We start from the raw sequence: 27966 nt of genomic DNA on the forward strand, positions 1-27966 counted from the left end.
ATAAGGGTTTTTTATGCATCTTTGCAAATGGCCTTTCTTAATAATGTGCTTGTTGGCAAGTTTTGCCGATAAACACGGCTAAATGCGGCTAAACTAAACATTACAGCTCGTAATCCCTCTGCAGAAAGGGGCGGGGCGAGCAGAGCTCATTTGCGTTTAAAGGGCCCATGCGATAAATTGAGCTGATATTTTGCAGAGCTGATTTTGGTAAAAAGCTGTTTTTTTTACACTACTATTTAGAATTTTTAACCAAAGTATATTAGAGACTTTTCATTAAGACCCTAAAGAATCATATGAACTTGTGGAAAATGGGCATCTGATGACCCCTTTAAAAAAGTCTTGGAATTGCCACTAAAGTTAATAAATGAACATCAAACAATATTAACAATGCTGGAAAGAAATATTCAATGGTAGTTTATTCCTAATCATGGATTAACTAATGTTACTCCACAGTGTGTTCCCTTTTTACATTTTCCTTTGTGAAATAAACCTTTTGGTCATTTTTTTGGGAACCATGCGGTAGTAACCATAGTTACTATTTTGTAACCAGAAAATAACGTTCCCAGAATGTTACCATGGTGGTTGTTTTTAAAATAACCTAAAAATAACTTACAGAGAATGTCCCTTATGGTTATTTTTAGATTTTTTTTGCAACCATAAAATAACGTTCCAAGAACGTTAACTGCCTTTTTTTTTAAGTAACCTAAAAGTAACTTGAAGAGAATGTTCACTAAGGGTTATTTTGGCTTATTTTTTTGCAACCATAAAATAACATTTCCGGAACATTGCAGGGTGGTTATTTTTAAAATAACCTTAAAATAATTTATACAGAACGTTCCCTAATGGTTATTCTCAAGTTATTATAATAAGCCTGTAAAACAATATTTTCAATGAAAACGTTGCAAATGTTTTATGTAATGACCGTTTTATGTAATGACCCTGAAATTCGTTTAATGCAGCATTTATTAAAATACAAAAATTAGATAAATCAAAACATGTTTAAATTATAATATTATTAATAATTATAAAAAATATAATTATATTTTTTTATTCCTTTTTTATATATCTGTGAATAAATGTCATATTTTATAAACCACACATTGTGTTAAAGTCATTTTCATTTGGTGCTGAAGAAATGTAAAATAATGTGTAACCCTAATCTTACATTAATGGACAGATTACGCCTAATCTTATTTAATTTTACATATGATGGTTGACCTGCTCAGATAATTTTTATTAATTAAAGAAATGGTTTTTACAAACTGATTAGGCGTCTATACAGATAATTTTATTGCTGCTTATACTGAGTTGCAAGTGTACTAAATGATGATCATCACTTAATTAAAGAGGTTAGGGAAACGTTATAAAAAAGTTATAGAAACGTTAAAATAACGTTATAATAACGTTATACAAAACAAAACAGTTTTATTTCCGTTAAGAAAACTTTCCTGGCTAACCAAAAACAAACCTTAACAAAATAACGTTTTGGAAACCAAAAATTAACGTTTTGGGAATGTTCTAGGTACAAAAAAAAAACTCATAGGGAGCCAATTTCGCAATAGGGTCTGGCTGCACTGTCAGACATGTTGACATTACACTTCCACAAATGACTTACTTGCAATCTTTATTATTATTATTTTTCAATCAAATCTCTCAAAACATGAATAGAAACGGTGACAAGAACAACAAATGTAATAATAATATTAAAGGACGGACTTCTGGTAAATCACTGTGATTAAATAATAATTAGTTAAAAGTTAAAGACTAGTTTCAGATCAGAGAAACGCCTTTCACTTTTGAAACCTACTGCGTTTACCATTACGATAAAAATTGTGTCAATTGCCTATATTTCAAAATAAAATTACATAGAATATGCAGTACCTTTATGATACTCATGTCGACCATATCCCACATAGCAATTGACATCTGGCCCAGCTCTGGGCCAGACGTCAATTGCTATGTGGGATGATGCTTACCCTTTTCGAGCTTTTCTTTCTGCAATAAACATTTAAATGTCGGCTATTTCCTGAAAGGTCGACGTTACGAGCATGGTTTCAAGCCTACACCTGGCTAAAGCCCCTCCTCGTTCTACAGGATGAAGAAAAGTCATTGGTCTTTCTTGAATGTCAATCTTTTTTGTTTTGTAATACAGTGGTTCTCAAAAAGGGATCAGGGGAACACCCAAGATAGCTAAAAACGAGCTTTAAAGTTCGCTAAAAAATCAAGATATAAGTATCTTATTGTAATTTGTTCCCTCAACAGCCGTTTTTATTTTAAAAGCAGGGTTCTCGCGATTACTTGATTTGAAAAAGAAATGAAAATGAATATGATAAAATATATATATATATATATATATATATATATATATATACACACACACACACACACACACACTGTGTGCATAATTATTAGGCACGTTGATATTGTGGTCATATTTTTTTTCCAAGCACATTTGACCAGTTCCAAACCACATCAATCTTAATATTCATTTTGTATTTAATTATTTATAAGTGATATATAATTGTCCATGAAGGCTGGAAGTGAAAAACTCCTTATATTGAGGTGTGCAGAATTATGTACATTTTCTTTTACAGAATAAAATGAGCCAAAAAAGAGATTTACCTCAGACTGAAAAGTCAAAAACTATTAAATGCCCATGAGAAGGATGCAATACTAATGCAATACTGGAATTTGCAAAGTTCATGATCACTGGGGAGAAAAACGCTTGTGTCTGCATTGTCAGAAAAAACAGGTGAAGGAGAAAAGATGCATGTTAATTGCAAAAAAAGTAAGAATTAGATATGAAACCATCAGGAACCATTTAGTCTCCAGCGCCACCGTTTTCCAGAACCAGAACCTACCTTGAGTCTCCAGAAGTGCAATGTGTCAGGTTCTCAGAGACTTTGCTTGGGCAAAAAATCAAAAAAAAAAATGACCCTCAATTAATAAGAATAACATTCTGAAGGGTTGTGAAATACATGGAGACTGTTTTTTAGGCTTTATAGACAGATGAGTTGAGAGTGGCTTTTGAAGGACCAGCCTCACATCCTCTTGTAGCACTCTTTCGAGTTTATCCTCCAGAATCTGGCAGTAAGTTTTGGGACTTCAGTTTTAGTCCATCTCCTATCCTGAAATGTCTGTCTTGCAGAGATGGACCAAAATGAACTCTTAAAACTTACTGCCAGATTCTGGAAAATATATTTTTGAAAGAGTGCTACAAAAGGATGTGGTACTGGTCCTTCAAGAGCCACTCTCAACTCATCTCTATAAAGCCTATAAAAAACATCTCCATGTATTTCACAACACTTCAGAATGTTATTCTTATTAATTAAGGGGAAATTTTTTTTAGGATTAAATGGTTCCTGATGGTTTCATATCTAATTCATAACATTCATTCTTACTTTTTTGCAATTAACATGCATCTTTTCTCCTCCACCTATTTTTTTCTGACAATGTAGACGCAACGAGCGTTTTTCTGTCCGGTGGTCATGCCTTAACTTTGCAAATTCCAGTATGGGCATTTAATAGTTTTTGACTTTTCAGTCTGAGGTAAATCTCTTTTTTGGCTCATTTTATCTGTAAAAGATAAAATAATAAAATAATAATAATGATAATTTGGCAGTTTCTACCCTACAGAATATTTCAGAGCTTGACATATCTAAAAATAATCATTTTCATTATATATATAAAAAACGTATACAGTTACTAGTAATAAAAAGTGTAAACGCTGAAAAATAATCGGATATCGAAACTTCTAAAGTTACGTCAATCTCTTGGCTGCAAACGTTTTGTGCATGTCTAATCAAGTTCGTGAATGAATCATTCAGTCCGACTCGTGAGTCGGTTGAAACGGGTCATTAAAAAGATCCGAATCTCAAGAACGATTCGTTCACGAATCGGACATCGCTAATCAGAAGAGGTCCATCGCCCAACAACAAAATTTTAGTGCGGTAAACCAACAATGGGGACCCGTGACGACGAATACGATTATTTATTTAAAGGTCAGTGTTTCACACTGTATCAAAAACAAGAATAAACATATTCCGTTTGCTTTAGAATCAACGAAAACACCAAGTTTCCTGACGAATGTGGCTAGCTGGGTTAGCCGGAGTGCTAGTTAGACGTTAGCTCTCGAAATACTAACCTGTTATACTTTCGAAGATTCAAGAGTTGAAAGTAGAATAAGACATTTGAATATTACGTTCAATGATTTGCGTTATCTTTCGACAGTAGTCAACAATAATGCAGTTTGTTTGTGTAACTGGCATTATGTTAGCTAAGTGAAAGCTAAAGTGAGCTAAACAACTAGCTGTTTTAATGCAGTCAGTTTGTACTTAAACAACAAACAAAATATATATAGTTCGCCTCAGCGGTGTTTGCTGCTTTACCAAAAACGTCGTAGATTTTCTTGTCGTTTAACGTTAGTAGCTATGTGTTGCTTAATATTTTGTGTGGTTGCATTGCTAGGCCCTTAAGAAACTTTTTTTTTTGTCGTTTATTACACAAGACTCGCTCCTTGAAGTTCCAAATTTGGTCATTAACATGCGATTGCAAGCATTTTAGTCGCTTTTACAGTTGGTAATTTAGCTAAATTATTAAACTGACTGTGACACATGAGCTCTGTAATGCGAAATTGACAACTGTGGATGATCATGCCGTCATTTTAAAACATATTTTTGCATGTGAAATTGCCTCAGGTGCATATATATGTATGTATGTGCATATATATGTTTAAAAGTTATATTTCTATTTAATTAAATATGTTATATATTTAAAAAAAGTTTCTTCCCACATCAGGTTCCTGTTTTTACACCAAGTGTTTCAGTATGTGACAAAACCACAGATTACTGTTGAGGTTTAACAAGTGTGCCACTTTGGTTATTTTTAAGATTTCTTCTTGAAAGTTTTTAGTTTTTAGATGTTCTCCAGTTTATCATGAATGACTTCATGTTTCCTCTAGAGAAAATGAATGGTGACCACGTTGCAGCGGACACAGTATGAGCTGACTGATATTATTTTCTATGCATTTCTCATCCTTTATACAAACTTTATGGCAAGGCCTGTGTTTTAGTTTTCATGCTGTCAAATTGATGGAGCGAAGGGAAAATGACAGTGGAAGTGTGTGTTGGTAGATTACGGCTTCTCTTCTTATCTCTGTGGCCTCGTCGTGTAGCCGTAACCAGGATCTGGCTTACTAATCTAGTTTTCTGCTTTTCAAATGATGACTTTGTATATGCGCTTTGGGTGCACACTTTGGTTTGTGGATTACTTTCAAGGACTCGCATGGTCGATTCTGTTCTGTGGCCTTCATTTCATCCGGTGATGGCTATGATATCTTCCCTATGGATATGGTTTTTATAAGAGCAGCTGTGAAGCATCATAGTCGTGTTCAAATGGTCTGATGTTCTTCTGTTTTCTAGTGGTGCTCATTGGAGACTCTGGTGTGGGGAAGAGTAACCTGTTGTCCCGTTTTACTCGGAATGAGTTCAACCTGGAGAGCAAGAGCACCATTGGTGTGGAGTTCGCAACCCGGAGCATTCAGGTGGATGGGAAGACTATAAAGGCTCAGATCTGGGATACAGCGGGACAGGAGCGCTACAGAGCCATCACATCAGCGTGAGTACTAGATGAAGTGATTGAATCTTAAACCAAGGTTCAGCACTGTTGGGACCTCCCATGTAGGGTCCTCAATACGCAAGGTTGATATCCTTTGTATGGGCTGTCTGGCTCACACCCATCACCTCTATGGGCCATCACCTGTATAAGCCAATTGATTCACGCCTATCAGTCTATATGGACCATTGGGGTCATATATCTACATGATCTATCATAATTCCATAAAGAGGCATTTATCAAATTATTTTTTTTTTACAGTAAATTACTAACATCAATTTTTATTATTAAATTGAGCTAAAATATATTTCATACAAATATTCTGCAAAATATTATAATATGACTAAAAATAAAATAAAATTTTCACTGATTATGTGAAAATAATTTTAAATATATTTATTTTAGCTGTATTTAATAAGAATTTTCTTTTATACAAATATTATGCATTATTATAGTGTGACTAAAAATATAATAATTGTTAAAAAAATAATGTGAAAGTAATTTTATAGAGTTATTGTTAAAATTAATTTAAAACTCAATTTATAATAATAGTTATTTGTCTATATATAATACTATACTACAGCATAAAATAATTATTTTAAAACTATATATATATATATATATATATATATATATATATATATATATATATATATATATATATATATGGAAGTAATTTTAAATATATTTATTTTAGCTCTGTTTAATAAGAATTTACTTCTTTTATACAAATATGCATAAAATTATACTGTGACTAAAAGTAATTGTTAAAACTAATGTGAAAGTAATTTTATAGAATTATTATTGTTAAATTTAATTTAAAACTCAATTTATAATAAGTTATTTGTCAAAATAATTAATTTCTTTTATACAAATATTATGCATATTATATTACGGCCAAAAATAAAAAATATTTTAACTAATTATGTGAAAGTAAAATTAAATATTATATTTATTTTAGCTCTATTTTATAATAAGACAATTGGTTTATTTTATACAATTATTATGCATATTATATTACGGCTAAAATATTAAAAAATATTTTATAACTAATTATGTGAAAGTAATATTAAATATGTATTTTAGCTTTATTTTTTAAGACAATTGATTTATTTCATACAAATATTATGCACTATTATGCTACAAATGAAAATAAAAATTGTTAAAATTATGTAAGTTATGTGGCATAGAATATTTATTTTAGCTCTATTTATTAAGACAATTGGTTTATTGTATACAAATATTGGGCATAATATTATACTATGGCTAAAAATAAAATAATTCTTTGATAACTATGTGAAACTAATTTTAAATATATTTGTTTTAGCTCTATTTAATTAGACAATTGATTTATTTCATACAAATATGCATAATATTATACTACAGCTAAAAATAAAATATTTTACAACTAATTATATGAAAGTAACTAAATATTTATTTAAAAAATAATTTTTCATTTTATACAAATATATTATACAATGACTAACAATAAAATAATTATTAACTAATTATTTGAAAATAATTTTATAGAATTATTAATGTTAATGTATTTAAAACTTATTTTTAATAATAATTTATCAATAGTAATACATTAATTTTTAGAGTTATTGCTAAATTATTTTTGATCAAGTAAAGTTCGTCTAGTAAATCCTGAAAGTGCTATTTAAACGCCAAAAGACAGTTTGCACTGGCGCAAGCTGTTAGTAAAACTGTCCCTTGGTATATATTTTACGTGGGTTTCCTTTACAGGTACTACCGGGGTGCAGTTGGAGCTCTTTTGGTCTATGACATCGCTAAGCATCTGACTTATGAGAACGTGGAGCGCTGGCTGAAGGAGCTGCGGGATCATGCGGATAACAACATCGTCATCATGCTGGTGGGCAACAAGAGCGATTTGAGGCACCTCAGGGCCGTTCCCACAGATGAGGCCAGAGCTTTTGCAGGTGAGCGTCCCCTGCTCATTTTTCATGTTGTTTAGTAAGAAAAGATCTACCTGATGTTTTAAAATCTTTGACATTTGTGTTTTTCAGAGAAGAACAGTCTATCCTTCATCGAAACATCGGCTTTGGATTCCACAAATGTGGAGGAGGCATTTAAAAACATACTAACAGGTTGGTCCTTATTGTAACAGAAGTTCTGGTCACATTAAGGTACATTACATGGGCCTTCGATGTTTGTGTCTGAAGCTTATTGATGATGCGACTGTTAAAGTGACAACAGGCAGTCATATTACTCTTGTGGTGTTGCATGAATGTGATTGTCTAGCTTCTAGGGTATTTACAAAAGGCAATCTGATTGGCTGAAGCCTGTATTGGCGCTTGAAAAGTTGAAAGTTTAACTTCTGCAATGCCATTGGTGCGACTCAACATATTCACAATTCAGTTTGGCAACACGTCGTCACCCGTTCAAAGCAATTGAGGAGTGATAAAGTCAACGCCCCCGTGTGAATGCACCGTTAGCAAATTTTCTGCAAAAATCTGTGGAATTTATATTGCATAGATTCCTATTGAAATTACTAGATTTTGTCAGTGAGTAGTTACTTTTAAAGCAAGCAGAAGAATGTAGCGAATCCACGTGACCAACTCAAGAACTCTGCGAAATTTAAGTATGAGAAATTCATGTTGAAATGACTAAATTTTGCGTACAAAATTCCACTTTCAAACTAAGCCATAAACTTTGCAGTTTGACCAACTTGAAACAGTTGGAAAATCTCTGAGGGGAAATATTTCTCCCACATGCTAAATTCCTGATCGCATGGATTCCTATTGAAATGTTTGGCTTTTGCTGGCAAAAAGTTGCTTTCAAACTAACTTGACGAACACGGCGAATCCATGTGACCAACTCAAACCTGTTGCGAAATCAACATGGGAAAAAATGTTCGCCTTTGGACGAAATTCCTAATCACATGCATTCCGCTTGAAATTATTATATTTTTCTATGCAAAATCTATGAGGGGAAATATTTCCTCAAAGTCCATTTCAATCCAAGTCAACAAATTCTGCGAAAACATGTGACCAACTTGAACCCAACTTGAATCATTGAGGGGGAAATGTTTTTCCCACATGCGAAATTCCTACTCGCATGGATTCCTATTGAAATGGCTTTTTTAACTCAAAGAACATGGCGAATCCATGTGACCAACCTGAACCTGTTGCGAAATTTAAGTGGGGAAATATGTTGCCTTTGCACAAAATTCCCAATGCATTCCTGTTAAAATTATTGGATTTTTTTCTAAAGAATTCACCAAAGAATTCGTCCTGTGAATTCTTTGGTCATTTCAATTCCAAGTCAATGAATTCTGCAGATCTATGTGACCAACTTGAAACCCATTGGGAAATCTGTGAGGGGAAATATTTCTCCCACATGTGAAATTCATGATTACATGGATTCCTTTTGGATTTTGTCTTCAAAAAGTCGCTTTCAGACTAAGTCGAAGAATGTGGCGAATCCATGCTTGTGACCAGCTTGAACCTGAAAAAATATTTCACCTTTGGATGAAATTTAAGATCACATGCATTCCTTTTAAAATTATTAGATTTTTTGCAAGAATTAAAATGAACTGGTTTGCATTGATTTCTATTAAAATCACTAGATTTTGCCAGTGGATTTTGCCTACAAAAAGTCAATATTTTGCCAAGCCAGAGAATTTGCTGCGTGACCAACACAAACTCATTGCGAAATCAGTGAAGGGAAATATTTATCCCACATGCAAAATTCCTAAACTCTTGTATTCCTATTAAAGTGATTGGATTTTCCTGCAAGCCAAAGCATTCGGAAAGGAATTCGTCCTGTGACCAATGTGAACTCTATGCAAAATCTATGAGGGGAAATATTTCACCAAAATGGAAAATTCCAGTTTACATGTATTCCTATTAAAATGACTAGATTTTCCTAGTGTCTCATAAAAAGTCCATTTCAATCCAAATCGACAAATTCTGTGAATCCATGTGACCAACTTGAATTTGTTGCAAAATCTGCTTTGGGAATGAGAGACATATTTCTCCCACATGCAAAATTCCTGATCAGATTCCTGCTGATATGACTGGATTTTTGCCAGCAAAAATTCACTTTCAAACGAACTCAATGAACGTGGCAAATCCATGTGACAGACTCAAACCGGTTGCGAAATCTGCATGGGGTAATATTTCACATTTGCACAAAATTCCAAATCACATGCATTCCCATTGAAATTATTGGATTTTTCCTGCAAGCCAAAGAATTTGTTCCATGACCATGTGAACTCGATGCAAAATCTATGGGGGAAATATTTCTCTCTCATGTAAAATCCCTTATTAAATGGAATTCTATTAAAATTACTAGATTTTCCTAGTGGATTTTGCCTGCAGAAAATTCCCGAATTCTGCGAATCCTTGTGACCAACTTGAACTTGTTGTGAAATCTGTGTGGGGAAATATTTTGCCTTTGCACAAAATTCCCAATCACATGCATTCCTGTTGAAATTATTGGATTTTTCCTGCAATAATTTGTTCCGTGACTTTTGTGAAATTCCTAATTCCGGTGATTCCTGTTAAAATGATTTTACCCTCCAAACAGCTTTAATATTCCCATTATACTTCTCAAAATATATTTATCTTAACATGTCATGTTTTCTTTTCGTTCCAGAAATCTATCGGATCGTGTCACAGAAGCAGATCGCCGACAGGTCCGTGCACGACGAGTCTCCCGGCAACAATGTAGTGGACATCAGCGTGCCGCCCACTACCGATGGTTTAAAGGGCAACAAATTTCAGTGCTGTCAGAACCTGTGACCCCACTTCCCTCAGCTCTACCCCCACCCTTGGGCTTCAGTTCCCCTCTATTTATCTCGGCTTTGCTCCTGTGTGTTGTGCTATGGCTATGGCTCTTTCCTCTTTTTACCTCGTTGTGATTTCCACGCTAATTCTAGACGTCCCTTAGAAGCGTGAATCTCTAGGTAACATTCCTTTTCCTTGTTTTGGGGGGGGTTTCTTGTTTGTTTGTCCCTCTTTTTTTTTCTTTCTTTACTATTATCCACTGTCTGAATTCAAGTTTTCCTCGGAAGTGATATATATGGGCGCTGATCGTGTGATCCGCTCCTACGGAAAAGGGATGGTGAGGGATCAGTGTGTCTTCGGCATCCTCTGATGGTTATTCTCTGGGATCCACACTAAATGCCCGCCGTCTGTTGAGCCAGATCCCTGACTTGGGATAAAAGGGCAAGTTTTTTTTTTTTTTTTTTTTTTTTTTTTTGTGGAAAGAAATCGGATTCGTCTTGGATCGTGCGGATACCAAAGGAGGGCTGCTGTCATCTTTATTTCAATTCGTTAAACATTTCACACGTCACACCTCTAGTCCTATCCTGCAATATTTTATGCCAGGGCTGACGGGTGTGAAGTTGCGCAATTTGATCAATGCTTTCAGATTGCCGTATATATAGCAGTTATGTGAATGCGTCTATTAAGCATTTCATGAATTGAGAAATTATTCAAATAACAGTTATATATATAAATATATGTAAACTATTCATTGCATTGCTGAGGTATTATAGCTCTTCAGTGGGAAAATGCAATGGTGCGCAGTGTTTTAGATGGTCAGTTTCATCGGTCTGTGAAAAAGTCACTATATATTCGATTGTTTGACGAAGTCATACGGCTAGTTTGGAAATGCCTTATGTTTTCCCATACTGTGATTAAGATGCCTTTTTCAAGTGTGGTTATGTGACATTTACACATCCATGAAGTCACAACAGCTGTTTTGCCTTTTATCAGGTTACATTAAAATGGAAAATAAACCAAATTACTGTCACAATTGCAGTTGTGATTTTTTTTTTTTTTTTTTGTGGCTCCATATTGCAAAATATGACATGCATGTCTGATTCTGTACCTAGAATGAGTGTCATGTGGCACATGGTTGGCATGAAATTTTACGTGTTTGTAAAACTGCACGTAAAACTGATGTTTGTACTCGGACAATGTGGCTTTTTTAGTCAGAAGCAATAAAACAATTGTTATTAAATAGCTATTGATTTAAATTCAGCACTTGGTAAAAAAAAATTTAAACTAAAAGTGACTACAAGAAAAATGACTAAAGGGATTAAAAATTGCTTAAAATAAAAACCCCCCAAAAATACGGCAATTGACATTTCAATTGACATTTGAAAAAAAATTTTACATTTTCAGATGACATTTCTTAATGTGGTAAAAATAACTATAACAGGATTAAAAGTACTTAGTTGAAATCTTAAATCATAAATTATTAGCCTTAAACATGGTCAGTTAGGTTAAAAAAAAAAGGTAAAAAAAATAAACTTTTTAAACTAGAAGTGATCAAAAGGAACTTTTCAATGATCTTCTAAATTTGAAAAATCTGGTAAAAATCTATGACAGAAGAAGGGCTTTGGTTAAACAATGAAAAACCTGAAATATTTGGAAAAAAAAAATTATACTTTTTAAAATAAATTATATATCAATGAATGAACATTTTAAATAAAACTAATTTTTAGATGACCATTCTTAAAAAATATGATAAAAGTGCAAAAGTGAAAAAATGAAACATTTTCAATTAGTTTGCTTTTACTACAAATAAAGACCAATAAAATAATGTTAATTAAATAAAGAATGATTTTAGTGACATTAGTGTGTGCACACCAAAAGCTAATTTAATTATTTGCGTGAGCAGATTACATACAAATTCAAAGCAAAGGCGCACATTGGCGGCAGGCGATGCAAATTAGGTGATATGTTTGCTGTGAACATGCAATATTCGCCATAATTGCTTCTTCCGTGCAAGTTGAACATTTTCAACTGGAGCAGAAAATTAGCATGATATGTCGTTAGGCAAGCCAATTGCTGAAGGAGCTTTGACATATAATGGACTTCTATGGTGCCCCCGACTTTGAACTTCCAAAATGCAGTTTAAATGCAGCTTCAAAGGGCTCTAAATGATCCCAGCCGAGGAAGAAGGGTCTTATCTAGCGAAACGATCGGTTATTTTCTAAAAACATTTACAATTTATATACTTTTTAATCTCTACACAGAGTACACGCAGAGCTAGACCAGACGAGCATTTGAGGTTAAAAAGTATATAAATTGACTTTTTTTTTTTTTTAACAACCCATCGTTTAGCTAGATAAGACCCTTCTTTTCTCGGCTGTGACCGTTTAGAGCCCTTTGAAGCTGCATTTTGAAAGGTCAAACTCGGGGGCACCATAGAAGTCCATTATATGGAGAAAAATCCTGAAATGTTTTCCTCAAAAAATATTATTTCTTTACGACTGAAGATGACAAGGGGGTGAGTACATTATCTGTACATTTTTGTTCTGAAAGTGAACTACTCCTTTAACATTTTTAATTCCATTTCTGATGCAAAACAAAGTGAGCAAAAGCGTATCTTACGCACAAAACTGAAAAACGAAATATTACGTTACGCATAAATATGCACATTTTGTTCAGAATTTCTAAAAAAGAAAGCCTAAATAGACAAGTATTTATGTTTACAAAATTATTACAAAACCAAACCATTTTCCATCACAACACACAAAGCCTCACATGAGCAGCGAACAGTCCTTAGAAATAACAACAATAGGCATTTCTCGGTTGACGGCTATTCACGAAAGCTGTTTAGGAAAATTCCGAAGCAGCGCTGCGTACGGAAGCGCCTCCCTCTACGCTCTTATCGTACACAGCGCTAATCAGAGACGTCGGTAGGAGGCCGAGCCGAGTCGCTTGCTGAAAGGATCAAACCCAAAACAAGGCTTGTACTTTTACCTTATCGTTTACAAACAAGCGCCACTTTTAAACGGAATTCTCCCTTAAAGGCACCAGCTCAGCATGGAAAACCAAAAGGTAAGATTAGACGACACGAAATGATGTTTTAATCTCTAATCCCAGGCTTTGATGGCATATTTTGCTACATGGCTAATGTAACTAGCAGTCTAATGCAGCTGCATTATTCCACATTCACCATGACTGTGTCTTAATTCGTATCGAATCGGGTTCATTTCGATTTAAACGAATAGGCTGAAATCTAATAAACATTAATCGGTATATTGGAGGAAACTGATGTTTAATTGGCAGCTTGTGTTGTGTGCCAAAGGCCCACCCTAGACCAGTGTCAGACAGCTTGATAGATCAGATCAGATCAAACCAGACAAGATGGTTTAACGTTAAATGTAGACTGATGTTATGGCAGCACATGGAAAGGATTTCTTGTAAAATGGCAGTGCGTTTATGCCGGTTGTTCTCGTGTCTGTTTCTGTCCATGCATTCCCATGCTAGTAAAGGTTATATGTTGTTCATTTTGTTCATCTATAGATCATATCTAGATGTATTAATCCAGCGAGTTGCCATTCATCAAAAGATGTGTCAAATAATGTACAGTGCTTAAATATGCTGTCCAAGTTCAAGTAATAGACCAAGTTTACCTCAATATGATTGCTTTTGTATTAAACTAGTGTTGTTTCAAACCTTTACGACTTTGTTTCTTGTTTGAAACACAAAAGGAAATGTTCTGAAGAATGTCCAAGCTGCTCTTTTTTTCGTACAATGCAAGCTTGTAGTGATTACAGCTGTCAACCTGGGCAAATCCAGCTTTATAGATGTGACATAATGTATGTGTTACAAATATACCAAACCATCTGATTATATTTTAATAAACCCTTGTTGATAGAGTCTAAACATCAGGAAAAAATATCAGTCTTTGCATGAGTTTATGTTAAAAAAGGAAATAATCATGCAATATCGTTTAATTCTGCAAATTAAAATGCACAAACTAGACACAATAATACCCAACAAATAAAGAAGCGATGGCTTTGTCTTCACAGAATGTATAATTGTTACTGTATTTTAATTTTGATCTATTTATGAGGAATATGTACTGTTATGGATGTGACAAGCCTGAAAATAGCACTTACCAGACTATAGAAAATTATGCAATAAAAAAAAAAAAATGCTTTAAAACCTTTAAGAGAGACCTCACATGGGTATTATAACCAACAAATGTTGACGTGTGTAAACAGTAAATAAAAAGTAAAAACCTTTGGTAAAATTAATTTTTTTTAATGGTTAGGTTGACATTTGTATTTAATTATGATCTTGATTTTAAATCATTCTTATACGAAGTGTGAAAATATAATACACATCTTTTTTTTTTGGAAATTTGGAGGTGCTTTTTTGTCATTTTTTTGTAGCTAGACAGAATTGGTTTATTTACGCTTTTGGTTACTGATGTTTCAAATGATCATTATTTAAAATATCTCCTTTTTTGTTTCAAGGAACTATATCGAACATTTACAGAGACTAAAGACAAAAACCCCCCACAAAATTTAAATAGCATTGTCTGTGTGTATGTATAATGAATTGTGTGTTTATTGTGCGTATATGAAAATATGACATATGAGAATATGTGTTGATGTTTTATAGGTATCGATTTGGTTGAATTGGGTTCTCACATAAATGTATGCCACATTGTGTTTTTATATTTGGAAAGAAATATAAATGTCAAATATGTGCATGAAAATCAACTCTAACGGTGCGTTCACACTGGCACGTAGCGAGCGGGGCGTAGCGAGCGTTTTCAATTCATTCATGTGGAAGTTGAGCGTAAACGGTCGCGTGGTGCATTTTGGGATTGGAAGCGGCGCGAAGAAGGCGTTGAGAGCAGCTGAGAGCGTCAAAAGGTTGGGCATTCCTCAACTTTATGCAAATTTCGAGCGCAAAACGCCGGCGACAACCAATCGGTGTGAGAAGTTGGCAAGGAAAGACTATGACGCGTGTTTCCGAAACTGGTGGATTACTGAGCTGAAATCACATATTATTGAAAAAGTCAAGCAAAAGTAAATGTACTTTGCATGTTTTCATTATATGCTACAGTTTAGTTTTCGAACCGCCGTTGAAAGAAGACAATGGAACATAAATAGGGTGTGAACATTGTTTTTCAGAGGTGTGCTCAGCCCTAAATTAGACACTCCCCAAAGCAGTGGCGTTGTAGCGTTGCTAGCGGCACTGAGCGTGGATTTGACGCTGTAGTGTGAACGCACCGAAATGAAAAAAAAAAAAAAAAAAAAGCTTTGATGAAAGGTTTTTATCCACTTCAAATGTTGACTACTACTGTATATAAGTGCAAATTAATGCATTTATGGCATTCTGTTGATGATCACAAAAAAATATTTTGACTGAACTCTTTTTAGCAAATAAAAACAAGCTCACAGTGAGAAACTTGCAATGGAATTGGGGCCAATGAATGGGGCTATAAACTATTTTACCTCAGTTCTCTTTGACAGCCCATACTGCTAAAGCAAGTCCATTATCAGTTTTCTTTCTTTTTTGGCTTTTCTGATTACATGACAGAGCAAAATATGCTGTTGCTAGCCGTTGTTTGTTTACGCTTGTGGCACCTTATGTCTAGTCCCGCCCTATCACTGACAGCACACGTCATTCAAAGACAGCAAATGATGAATGGTCAGGTAGCAACATGTAGTCTAACATGTTTCTTGTTCATGACACGACAAGATTTTAAGAGTCAAAATCACGTAATCTGACAAAAAAAATTGGCCATATCACTTCCATTTTGAGTGTCTCACTGCATCTCTTTTTAAAGTATTACTTTACTTTCAGAATAAAAAATTACTGGTAATTTACTCCCCATGTCATCCAAGATGTTCATGTCTTTCTTTTTTCAGTCGACAAGAAATTAAAGTTTTTGAGGAAAACATTGTAGGACTATTCTCCATATAGTGGTGTTCAACGGGGATCAGGGTTGAAGGTCCAAATTGCAGTTTCAGTGCAGCTTCAAAGGGCTCTACACGATCCCAGCCGAGGAATAAGGGTCTTATCTAGCGAAACAATCAGTCATTTATTAAAAAAAAAAACTTCACACATTACGTAATTACGTTGAAAAGTCATGTGTGCTTAGTTCTTCATCTGTGTACTTCGGTACATCTCATTTTCTCCTCAAAATTGTCCGACATCGTTGTTTTACCTTTTTTGTAAAGGCTGTTTGACTTTCTTTGTGTTCAGCTTGTAAACACTGAATCAGTACTGAATTGTGACCTTTCCAACGTTTGTAATGCATTTAGTAAGTCGAGCTAGTGCAAGATGAGCATTTGTGGTTGAAGTATATAAATTTGAGATTTTTTTTTTTTTTTTTTAGAAAATGACAGATCATTTCACTAGATAAGACCCTTATTCCCTGGCTGGGATTGTGTAATGCCCTTTGAAACTGTACTGAAACTACAATTTGGACTTTTAACCCGTTGATCCCCATTGAAGTCCACTATACGGAGAAAAACCCTGGAATGTTTTCCTCAAAAACCTTAATTTCCTTTTGACTAAAGAAAGACATGAACATCTTGGATGATTTATAAGGTCTTTTTTTTTTTTAAAGTGAACTAATCCTTTAAGAAAAGGAAGGAAAAGTTGAACTTTTATTCAACACATTCATCTCACCGAATAAAGTGATTTACACTTTAACACATTAACTCTTGTTTTGCATCGTTTCAACAAGAATTCATGTTATCTGAAAGATCTCAGAATTTGCATCCTGAATTTGCAGTTTGAAAAAGTCTTCTATGTGAGCGATGCTTCATTGCCGAAAGACAATTGATAGTTTTTGCTGAAATTTCCCCAATGTTCCTTCTCTCTGCAGTGGTAGGGTCTTTGTGACTTGAGGTGTGGGAGCGAGTCTGCTCCCTGATTCCCCCCGGTGCTCCCCTGCCCCCCGCCCTCCTGGACGGCCCCGAAATGACCACAGGGGAGTGTTGCCACCTCCCAGGCTCCCTGTGCGACTGCACTGGCAACGCTGCCCTGTCCAAAACTGTGGAGGAAGCTGACAATCGCCGGGCCCAGTACGTCACCCAGGTCACGGCCAAAGATGGACGTCTACTATCTACTGTTATCAAAGCCCTGGGCACCCAGAGGTAGACAAATCTTTTGTCTTTTTGTCGTTTTCAGTTATACAATATACAGTTGAGGTCAAAAGTTAACATACACCTTGCAGAATCTGCAAAATGTTAATTATTTGACCAAATTAAGAGGGATTTTAAAAAATGCGTGTTATTTTTTTTATTTAGTACTGACCTGAATAAGATATTTCACATAAAAGACATTTACATAAAGTCCACAAGAGAAAATAATAGTTGAATTTATACAAATGACCCTGTTCAATAGTTTACACACACTTGATTCTTAATACTGTGTTGTTACTTGAATATCCCACAGCTGTGTTTTTTTGTTTAGTGAACAGATAATAGTTTGTCATGAACAGTTCAACTGCGTGCTGTTCTTCAGAAAAATCCCTCAAAATTCAAATTGTTTTTCAGCGTTTTTGTGTATTTGAACTCGTTCCAACAATGACTGTATGATTTTGAGATCCATCTTTTCACACTAAGGATAACTGAGGGACTCATATGCAACTATTACAGAAGGTTCAAACGGATGCTTCAGAAGGAAACACGATGCATTAAGAGCTGGGGTGAAAACTTTTGAGCAGAATGAAGATGTGTACATTTTTCTTATTTTGCCTAAATATCATATTTTTTTTTATTAGTACTGCCCTTCAGAAGCTACAGAAGTACTTGCATGTTTCCAGGAACACAAAATAAGCTCAATTTGCTCTTAATGCATTGTTTTTCGTTCTGAAGCATCAGTGAGTGTTTAAACCTTTGTAATAGTTGTTGGAAAGGGTTCAAAAGCACAAAAATGCTGAAAAACCAAAAACTTTGAGGAACTGAATAATTTTTCTGAAGAACGGCGGGCAGTTTAACTGTTCAGGACAAATAAGGGACTCACAAACAACTATTACTAAACAAAAAAAACAAAACAAAAAAACAGCTGTGGATCATTCAGGTAACAACACAGTATTAAGAATCGAGTTTGTGTAAACTTTTGAACAGGGTCATTTTTATAAATTCAACTATTATTTTCTCTTATGGACTATATGTAAACATCTTTTCTGTGAAATATCTTATTCAGGTCAGTACTAAATAAAAATATAACATGCATTTTGTATGATCCCTCTTATTTTGGTAAAATAATTACCATTTTGCAGATTCTGCAAGGTGTATGTAAACTTTTGATCTCAACTGTATATTACAATAGCCTAAAGGCAAAGCTGTTAACTCCCCTTTCTGTTAGCGATCGGCCGATTTGTCGGATCTGCCATGAGGGTCAAGACGTGTGCAACAGCGAGGGGCTTCTCTCCCCGTGCGACTGCACCGGCACGTTGGGCACGGTCCACAAGAGCTGCCTGGAGAAATGGCTGTCCTCCTCTAACACCAGCTACTGTGAGCTGTGCCACACTGAGTTTACCATTGAGCGCCGGCCCCGACCCCTCACAGAGGTAACAAAGGTTAATGCCTTTAGCCTCGTCTGCATGGCTCAGCCAAACTTTGCTATCGTACATTTGCTTGCATGTGTGCTTATATAGCATAATTTATTATATATGGGTCAAAAACGAGACATCAGATGTGTCAAATTAAAGGGATAGTTCACTAGATTTACATTTAGATTTACACATAACATATAATTGCTGATATTGGGTAAATTGTCTTTCAATAGTGGCTCAGGGACCCAGGCCCCCGGAATGAGAAGCGCACCCTCTTCTGTGACATGGTGTGCTTTCTGTTTATAACGCCCCTGGCAGCCATCTCAGGCTGGCTGTGTCTACGGGGTGCACAGGACCACCTGCACTTCAACAGTCGCCTGGAGGCAGTCGGCCTCATCGCTCTGACCATCGCACTCTTCACCATCTATGTCCTCTGGACACTGGTAGTGTATTACAACCAATCAAACACAGCTTTACATTTTTAATTCTAAAACAGAATGCTTTAAACGGATAGTCCACTCAACAATGAAAATTCTGTCATTAATTACTCACCCTCATGTCGTTCCAAATCCATAAGACCTTTGTTCATCTTCAGAACACAAATTAAGATATCTGAGAAATAGATAGAAAGTCATTATTTTTGTTTTCTTTGCACAAAAAGTATTCTCGTAGCTTCATAAAATGACGGTTGAACCACTGATGTCATATGGACTATTTTAACAGTGTCCTTACTACCTTTCTGGGCCTTGAATGTGGTAGTTGTGTTGCTGTCTACGCTGGGTCAGAAAGCTCTCAGATTTCATCAAAAATACCTTAATTTGTGTTCTTAAGGTGAACAAAGGTTTTACAGGTTTGGAACAACATGAGAGTGAGTAATTAATGACAGAATTTTCATTTTTGAATGAACTATTCCTTTAAATTAATTTTGGGGTAATCACATAAAGATGTCGGAACATGTCTGGGTCATATTTCACCCCAAAAATCGAAAAAAAGAAAAAGAAATAATGCTTTTAGTTAATTGTGTAAAATGTGTTTAAAAATGCAAAGAACGCAAACAAATCTTGTTTTACTGCGCTATCAAAAGTATCTCATTACTGTAACTCTAACTCTTCCTCATTACTGTAATACGAAGAAATCTTGTTTTCATTACTACAATGAATAAAATCTTGTTCTGTTCTACATAATGCTAAAAAAATCTTGTTCTCATTACTGTAATGCTTTTTTGTTGTTGTTGTTGCTACTAACACTGTTTCATAGTGAATCCTGTTCTCATTACCATAATAAAAAATAATCTTTCTCATTACTGCGATGTAAAAAAATCTGGTTCTCATTAATGTAATGCAAAAAATATTTTCTTTAACATAAAAAAAATAAAAATGCGGTTCCCAGTATTGTAATTAAAAGAAATCAAATTTTCATTATTGTGATGCAAAACAATACCATACTCATTACCACAGTTAAAAAAAACTGATTCTTATGGAAGCCCGTTTCCACCACTGAATAGTTTTTTTTTTTAAAGTTATCATGACTTTTTCAATTTTGACTTTTTTTTCCTCAGAATTGTGAAATATAAATAAGCAGTTGCAAGTTATAAAGTCAGAACTTCATAAACTTGCACGTTTTTTTTCTTGCAAGATTTTTTTTTTTTTTTTTTGCAAATGTGAGTTTATATCTCGCAATTCCGATGTTTTATTTATTTATTTATTTTTTCAGAATTGTGAGATAACAACTTGCAATTGCAAGTTATAGTCAGAATTGCGAGATATAAACTTGGAATTACACGTTATAAAGTCAGAATTACATGAACTCGCAATTCAGAGTTTTTTTCTTGCAATTGTGAGTATATCTCGCAATTACAACTTTTTTCTTTAAATATGAATTTATTTCTCGCAATTCTGACTTTTTCTCAGACTTATGAGATAAAAACTCACAATTGCGAGTTATAAAGTCAGAATTGCGAAATATAAACCCCTAATTTCGAGTTTTAAAGTCAGAATTACATAAACTCGCAATTCTGTCTTGCTTTCTCGCAAATGTGAGTTTAAATTATTTGCTCCCATTGTGAGTATATGTCTTACAATTCTGACTTTCTCGTGTCTGCGGGTTTAAATCTCCAAATTCTGACTTTTTTTGTAAGAATTGTGAGATAAAAACTCACAAATATGAGGAATTGCAAGTTGACTTCTCAGAATTGTGACTTTATTTCTCAGAATTGTGACTTTATTTCTCAGAATTGTGACTTTATAACTCCCAAAAAAAAAGTCACAAGTGCGTGATATAAACCGGCAGTTCAGAAAAAAGGTCAGAATTGTGAGTTTATATCTCGTAATTGTGATTTTATTTCTTAGAATTGTTAGTTTATTGCTCAGAATTGCGACTTTATTGTTTAGAATTGCGACTTTATTGTTTAGAATTGCGACTTTATTGTTTAGAATTGCGACTTTATTTTTCAGAATTGTGACTTTATTTTTTAGAATTGTGACTTTATTTTTTAGAATTGTGACTTTATATCTCAGAATTGCAAGTTCGGCAAAGTCACAAGTGCGAGATATAAACTGGCAGTTCTGAGAAATAATGTCAGAATTGTGACTTTATATCTTGGAATTCTGACATTATTTCTTAGTTTATTACTAATTGCGACTTTATTTTTAAAAATTGCGACTTTATTTTTCAGAATTGTGACTATTTTTGTCAGAATTTGCAATTTATGAGGAAAAAGTCAGATTTGCAGGTTTATATCTCACAATTCTGGAAAAAAAAGTCACAAGTGTGAGATATAAGCTCACAGTTCTGAGAAAAAAGTCAGAATTGCGAGTTCATTTGTCTGAATTGCAAGTTCTGAGGAAAAAAGTTTATATCACGCAATACTTCATTTCTCAGAATTGCGAATTTATATCTCACAATTCTGACTTTATAACTCCCAATTGCGAGTTTATCTTAAAATTCTCAGGAAATAATATTTCTTGTGACACCTTTAATTTATGCTGATTTTAATTAAAAAAAACGAATTCTGTGTGTGTCGAGACGGGATGATTCTCATTATATTTCAGTAATGACAGTTGGAGAGTGGAGGAAATGTTCCTATAATTTATTATTAATACTTTCTCTTCTCATTTTGGCATGAAATGTCACCCAGACATATTTTTCATAAAAATTCACCTGGTCCTTCAACCAAAAGTGTAAAAAAACTGTCCTTGTTTTGCAGGTCTCATTCCGCTACCACTGTCAGCTGTACTCAGAGTGGAGACGAACCAATCAGAAAGTCCGCTTGCTCATTCCCGACACCAAGGGTGCACACTCTACCCAGCATTCCTTGCTTTCCACAAAGCTGCTGAAAAAGACAGCAGACGAGACCATAGTATGAGAGACGTGGTGCGGGGGGAACGGGGCCCGATCGCAGTGGTATTAGCGTGCTACAGGTTCTTGACGCAGCGTCGTCAACTAGAGCCGCAGCATTTTGGATGCATTCTTTTCTATTTAATCCTTTTTATCTAAATATGTGAGCACTTCATTTATTTTATTTTGTTATTTTTTCACCAGTCTCTTATTTTGAGCCTTTACAAGTGTGTTGTTTTTATTTATTTGGGGCTTGAACAGCTAGGCTGAGGCCCCGTACTGTTCAGTATGCATTGTATTTGAAACAATCGGAAATCTAACTTATGTGTATAGACGATTCCTTTGAGCACAGCGGCGAGGGATTATGACTCAAGTACATACGGCTGCTGAAGCTTAAAACCAAACCTTTCTTTCGTTTTTCGATGTATCGTTTTTCTACTCATCTACCTTCAAGTACTTTCCATCTTAACCCGACGGAGTCGCGCCCAAGCGAATTTAGTCTTCGTGGCTCCTATACGATTTACTCGAGATATAAATGTATAAATATTTACACACTAAGTGAACAAGTAAGCTCTAAGCTTCGATCGACATGGGTATTACAGGGCCATTTGCCCGGGCAATGAATGTGGAGGCTGATGTATATCTGCGGATGCTCAAGCTCATCCGAAAAAGGTAGGCGGTTGGCAAAAAAAATAAAAAATAGAGAGAGTGCAATAACACGCCGCCACTGGCATGATTCTGCTGTGGACACACGCAGGTTTTCATGCATGCCTATTTCGCAAATCTCATCAAATTGGTGACTGTTCGTGAATTCTGCGTACAGATCAAAGGCTGTTTTTTTCCGAAGCGAATGGTCTCCGAACAATGTAAAACAGCATGCGGTGGTTCAAAAGTCGTAGCACTTTCTGACAACGTAGCCTAGATGTGAGCTGAACAAATGTAGATACGTGTATGCTTTTGGGATGCAAATATGTGGCAACTTTCTATGTTGTTGTTGAGTTGTGATAAGTGCAGATGCAAACAGACCTCTACAGTTCATTGTTCTGAATCATTTTCGAATCGTTTTTTTTGGCGAGTGTTTGAAGACGAATGTGTATGTGTGTTTACAGTATGCGTTTTGTAAGCTCCGGCTCTTTGTGCAGTTTACTTAGCATTAAATGGCTGAGGTTGAGGATGGCATACTTGGATTTTGTAGCAGTTTACTTTGTGGAAGATGCAGGTCAAGCCGCAGAGAAAGAAGTAATTGTAAAGCTAAACATCATTGCCAGACCAGTAATGAAACCGTCGTCCATGAATGACACTACAGCATTTAAAGGCGTCTTTTTTTCTTTTAGCTGTTTGTCGATTTGGTGCAAGAAGAATCTGCAGAACACCAACCATCAGATTTCGTTCCCTACATTGACGTACTGACTGAAAGTGTGGGAATGGTTCTTTGGGATATGCAGATATGGGGATATATCGTAATAATTGCACATTTGCCACTCTTAACATGGACCTTTTACGCATTATGCACTTGCTATGGAAGATCTAGGTCTGCGATTTGCGCAAACTTTTGGCTGTAAAGTTCATTGAGGGAATCGTTCACCTGACAATGGAAATGTCGTTATTTATTCACCCTAATGTCACTCCAGACTTGACTGGTGTTTTACTAATTTATTTTAATCATAGAACAATTTTAGAGAATAATTTCCAAAACTTGTAAAACGAGAATTCGTAGTGACCCTCAAGATCTCAATGAAAGCAGTTCATATGAACCATGCACTCTTTTACAAGTCCATACGTTAGTTTCGTGAAAGAACCAGAAGAAAATGATCTTTCTGAAAGCTCTGAAATCTAATTTAAATTCAGATTAAGTAATGCCTACACTGTAAAAGGTTTTTTACCAGATTTAACTTAAAAACCTAAGTTTAGCAGCTGCCTTAAAATTAAGTTAAATCAGCTAAAAACTACAAGTCATTTTAACTTATTACAATAAAATGAGTTGATTTAACTTAAAAATTTTAAGGAATCTGCTAAACTTTAGTTTTTAAGTTGAAACTGGTGAAAACTTTTTACAGTGTAGTTATTTTTCAGTGAATGGCCACTTAAAGGGATCATTCTCCCAAAAATGAGTTCCAAACTTGTAAGACCTTTGTTTGTCTTCAGAGCACAAATTAAGATCGTTTTAATGAAATTTGAGAGCTTTGACTCTGCATTGACAGAAAAACAACTACCACATTCAAGGCCCAGAAAGGCAGTAAGGACATTGTTAAAATAGTCTATTATGAAGCTACAGAATACTACGAGAAAGCTAAGAGAAAACTGAAATAACGACTTTATTCAACTACTTCTCTTTGGTGTCAGTCTCTGAAAGAGATTATTGAATAAAGCCATTTTTTAGTTTTCTTCGCTCACAAAAAGTATTCTTGTAGCTTCGTAAAATTACAGTTGAACCATTGATGTCACAAGGACTATTTTAACAATGTCCTTGCTACCTTTTTGGGCCTTGAATGTGTCAGTTGTGTAACTATCTATGCAAGGTCAGAAAGCTCTTGGATTTCATCAGAAATATCTTAATTTGTGTTTGAAGATGAACAAAGGTCTTATGGGTTTGGAACGACAAAATGGTGAGCAATTAATAACAGAATTTTCATTTTTGGGTGAATGATTCCTTTCAATACTGGCTTTGTATGACTTCAGTTGGAATATAGTGCAGAAGCTGTATGGACCACATGGACTTTGAACAATACCAGCAAGTACTCAATAAACAGTATTACTTTTAGTTGACTTACTGATTATTTTGAATTCTCCACTTCACAAATGTTGCTGGTATTGTTCAAAAAATACTTTCTTTTTTTTCCTTCAACGCACCTTGTTCATTTTGTGAACCATACGTAAGACCTTTGTTCATCAAGATTTACAATTCTGGCTTTTATCTCACAATTCTGAGAAGTAAAGTCTGACTTCTTAGGTGTTCATTTACAATTACACGGATAAAAGGCTAAAATTGTGAGAGAGTTGCAGTTATCTTTTTTTGTTTTATGTTCTGTGGCAGGCAGAAAAAAAAAACAGAATTGCAAGATTCTAAAGCTTGGTTTCGCCACCAGGGCTATCAAACGTATAATCGCGATTAATCGCTTGCAAAATAAAACTTTGTGTCATATGTGTGTATACTGTGTATATTAATTATGTGTATATAAATACACACATATACATATATGTAACTTAAAAATATTTATATGTATATACAAATATTTTGTAGTGCTGTTAAGCGATTAATCGCGATTAATCGCATCTAAAATAAGTTTTTGTTTGCATAATGTGTACTGTGTATGTTATGTGTATATATAAATGCACACACATACATACATACATATACATGTATGTAATCTAAAATATTTATATTTACATATAAATTATATGTACATATAAATATTTTGTAGGGCTGTCAAACGATTAATCGCATCCAAAATAAGTTTTTGTTTACATATGTGCGTTTACTGTTTATATTTATTATGTATACATAAATACACACACATGCATGTATGTGTTTAGGAAAATGTTGTTTATATATAAAAAATATATATATGTATGTAATATGAGTTGTATAATTATACATGTAAATATTTTCAAAATATACTATATGTGTGTGTATTTATATATATATATATATATATACATAATAAATTACACAGTATACACACATTTGTAAACAAAAACTTACTTTGGATGCGATTAATCGTTTGACAGCACTAATATTTTGTATATAAACATAACATATTTTTCTTAAATATATACATGCATCTGTGTGCATTTATATATACATAATAAATATACACAGTACACACATTATGTAAACAAACGTTTATTTCACAAGTGATTAATCGCGATTAATCGTTTGACAGCCTTGCCACTGAATTCAATAAATATTGATATTTAAAACCTCACAATTGTATTTTTTGAAAAATGTACTTAATAAACAGTATTACTTTTTTTTTTTTCAAAAAAGCAGAATTGCAAGATTCTAAAATTAGAATTCTGAGAAAAGTCAAAACTGAGATATAAAATTTGCAAATGGGAGAAAAAAAAAAGAATTGTGAGATAAAAAGTCCCAATTACCTTTATTTCTTAATTTCATAATGGAAAAAACCTAAATCGATAAAAACAGCATGTGGTTTTGGAATAACATAAGGGTGAGTAAATAACGACCAAATTTATATTTTGGCTGAACTGTTCTTTTAAGGCTATTAAAATGAGCTACCTAAGATATGTAGGTCCACGAATTATTTTATTGTAAATTCTGATGCGTCTCAATTGTAAATGTGTAGATAAAAACTGATGTCTCTGTTATTAAGAAGTGTTGTGTGCTGTAGGTCCAGGGTTCAGTGTGTGTGTAAGTATGTGTGTGTGTGTGTGTGTGTGTGTGAAGCAGACAGGCCCATGAATGTCTGGATTATTTGCTGACCACTTTTTTTAAAGGACGCAGGTGATCGACCTGTGCTTTAGACGCTTATAGTTGACGCTGCGGAACCGAAAGGTGCTTCTGCAGTTGGTAGTTCAAACATGCGAAAGGTTTTTCCCTCAAAATTCATCCCACCACCTATCTCCTGTGAGCTAATGTTGCATTGGAAGATGGGAGTTTTCCCATTTTTAAATGGAAAAAAGTTAAATGTGCAATAGATACACACAATATGATGGCATTATTTGTTAACGATAATTATTTTGATATTTCTGAAGAGTTTTAAGAATAATCCATCATCATCTTTCCCATCGCTCAGTGTTTTTTCCCAGAGGAAGTTGCTGTTTTGTGCTGATTTGAACCATTAATTCAAACCACTAGTGGTGTCGGATCACCAATGACAGGCAACTTTTACCAGCTTAATGCTAACTTGAGGAATGCTGTCTCGTTGTTGTGCTTCCACCTGCTTAATTCACTTTTTGGGCCATTCCTTGGTTATTTTGCAATGTAGGTTAAAACATCGAGAGTGCAATTTCAAAAATATTACAATGCAATTCTTACCTATAACCTTAACAATACATGTATGATATATACATAGATGTAGATGTTGTTGCATATGAAGGACTTTAGGAGAGGGACAATGTTGAACTCATAATTTTATTGTTTATTTTGTCTTTTGACCTTGCAGTGGATGCCAATGAGCTGGCCACAATATGCAACCCTGCAAGAGCAGTTCAGCAGCTCAAATGACGATGTTAATAAAACCGAACCTAAGTGTTCCTCCAGTGCATGCGTTCTTATTTAAACACAATGGCACTTACACTAATTTACAACGGAAATGTTTCCATTGTAAATTTCTGAGGGTGGTTTAAACTTCTGTTGCAGTTTTAAAAAGGAGGCATTTACAGTTCTTAATTGTTCACACGTTCACATCGTTTGTCGATTCAGTTGAAATCTCTCTAATTTTGCCAGTGTGTGTTTTAATGTATTCATACTATATGTATCATTTCGCTTCTGTTTTGTTTCCGTTTACTCATCGAGCACAGGATTTTTATCACTCTGAACTTTTGAAATACTACAATGTTTATGTTGTGCAGTGGCTAAGAGAAAGATGTCTGTAATGTCCTCACCAAAATATGTTGGTGCTTGAAATCAGCCAAGAAAAGTGTGCAAAGCAAATTAAAAACGATGCTCTGGATCTGGTAATTGTGCTGTTGTTCTTTCGAGAGATTTCGGAGAGGTTGCACAATTTCACGACCGTTAAAAAAACCTTTTTTATA

General features: G+C 34.5%; 2 protein-coding genes across 2 annotated transcripts; both read left to right on the forward strand.

The window, feature by feature from the left end:
* Positions 1–3868: 3868 nt before the first annotated feature.
* LOC141338327 (ras-related protein Rab-11B-like) lies at positions 3869–11400 on the forward strand. Its single transcript, XM_073843860.1, has 5 exons — positions 3869–4001; positions 5421–5616; positions 7363–7556; positions 7644–7724; positions 10237–11400. The coding sequence occupies exons 1-5, from the start codon at positions 3962–3964 to the stop codon at positions 10380–10382; spliced, it is 657 nt and encodes a 218-aa protein (XP_073699961.1). The 5' UTR covers positions 3869–3961; the 3' UTR covers positions 10383–11400.
* Positions 11401–13300: 1900 nt separating this feature from the next.
* LOC141338611 (E3 ubiquitin-protein ligase MARCHF2) lies at positions 13301–27892 on the forward strand. Its single transcript, XM_073844212.1, has 5 exons — positions 13301–13436; positions 17236–17506; positions 18723–18927; positions 19146–19355; positions 22118–27892. The coding sequence occupies exons 2-5, from the start codon at positions 17331–17333 to the stop codon at positions 22274–22276; spliced, it is 750 nt and encodes a 249-aa protein (XP_073700313.1). The 5' UTR covers positions 13301–13436; positions 17236–17330; the 3' UTR covers positions 22277–27892.
* The last annotated feature ends 74 nt before the right edge of the window (positions 27893–27966 follow it).

This window comes from Garra rufa, chromosome 7 (genome assembly GCF_049309525.1).
Source record: "Garra rufa chromosome 7, GarRuf1.0, whole genome shotgun sequence".
Taxonomy (NCBI): domain Eukaryota; kingdom Metazoa; phylum Chordata; class Actinopteri; order Cypriniformes; family Cyprinidae; genus Garra; species Garra rufa.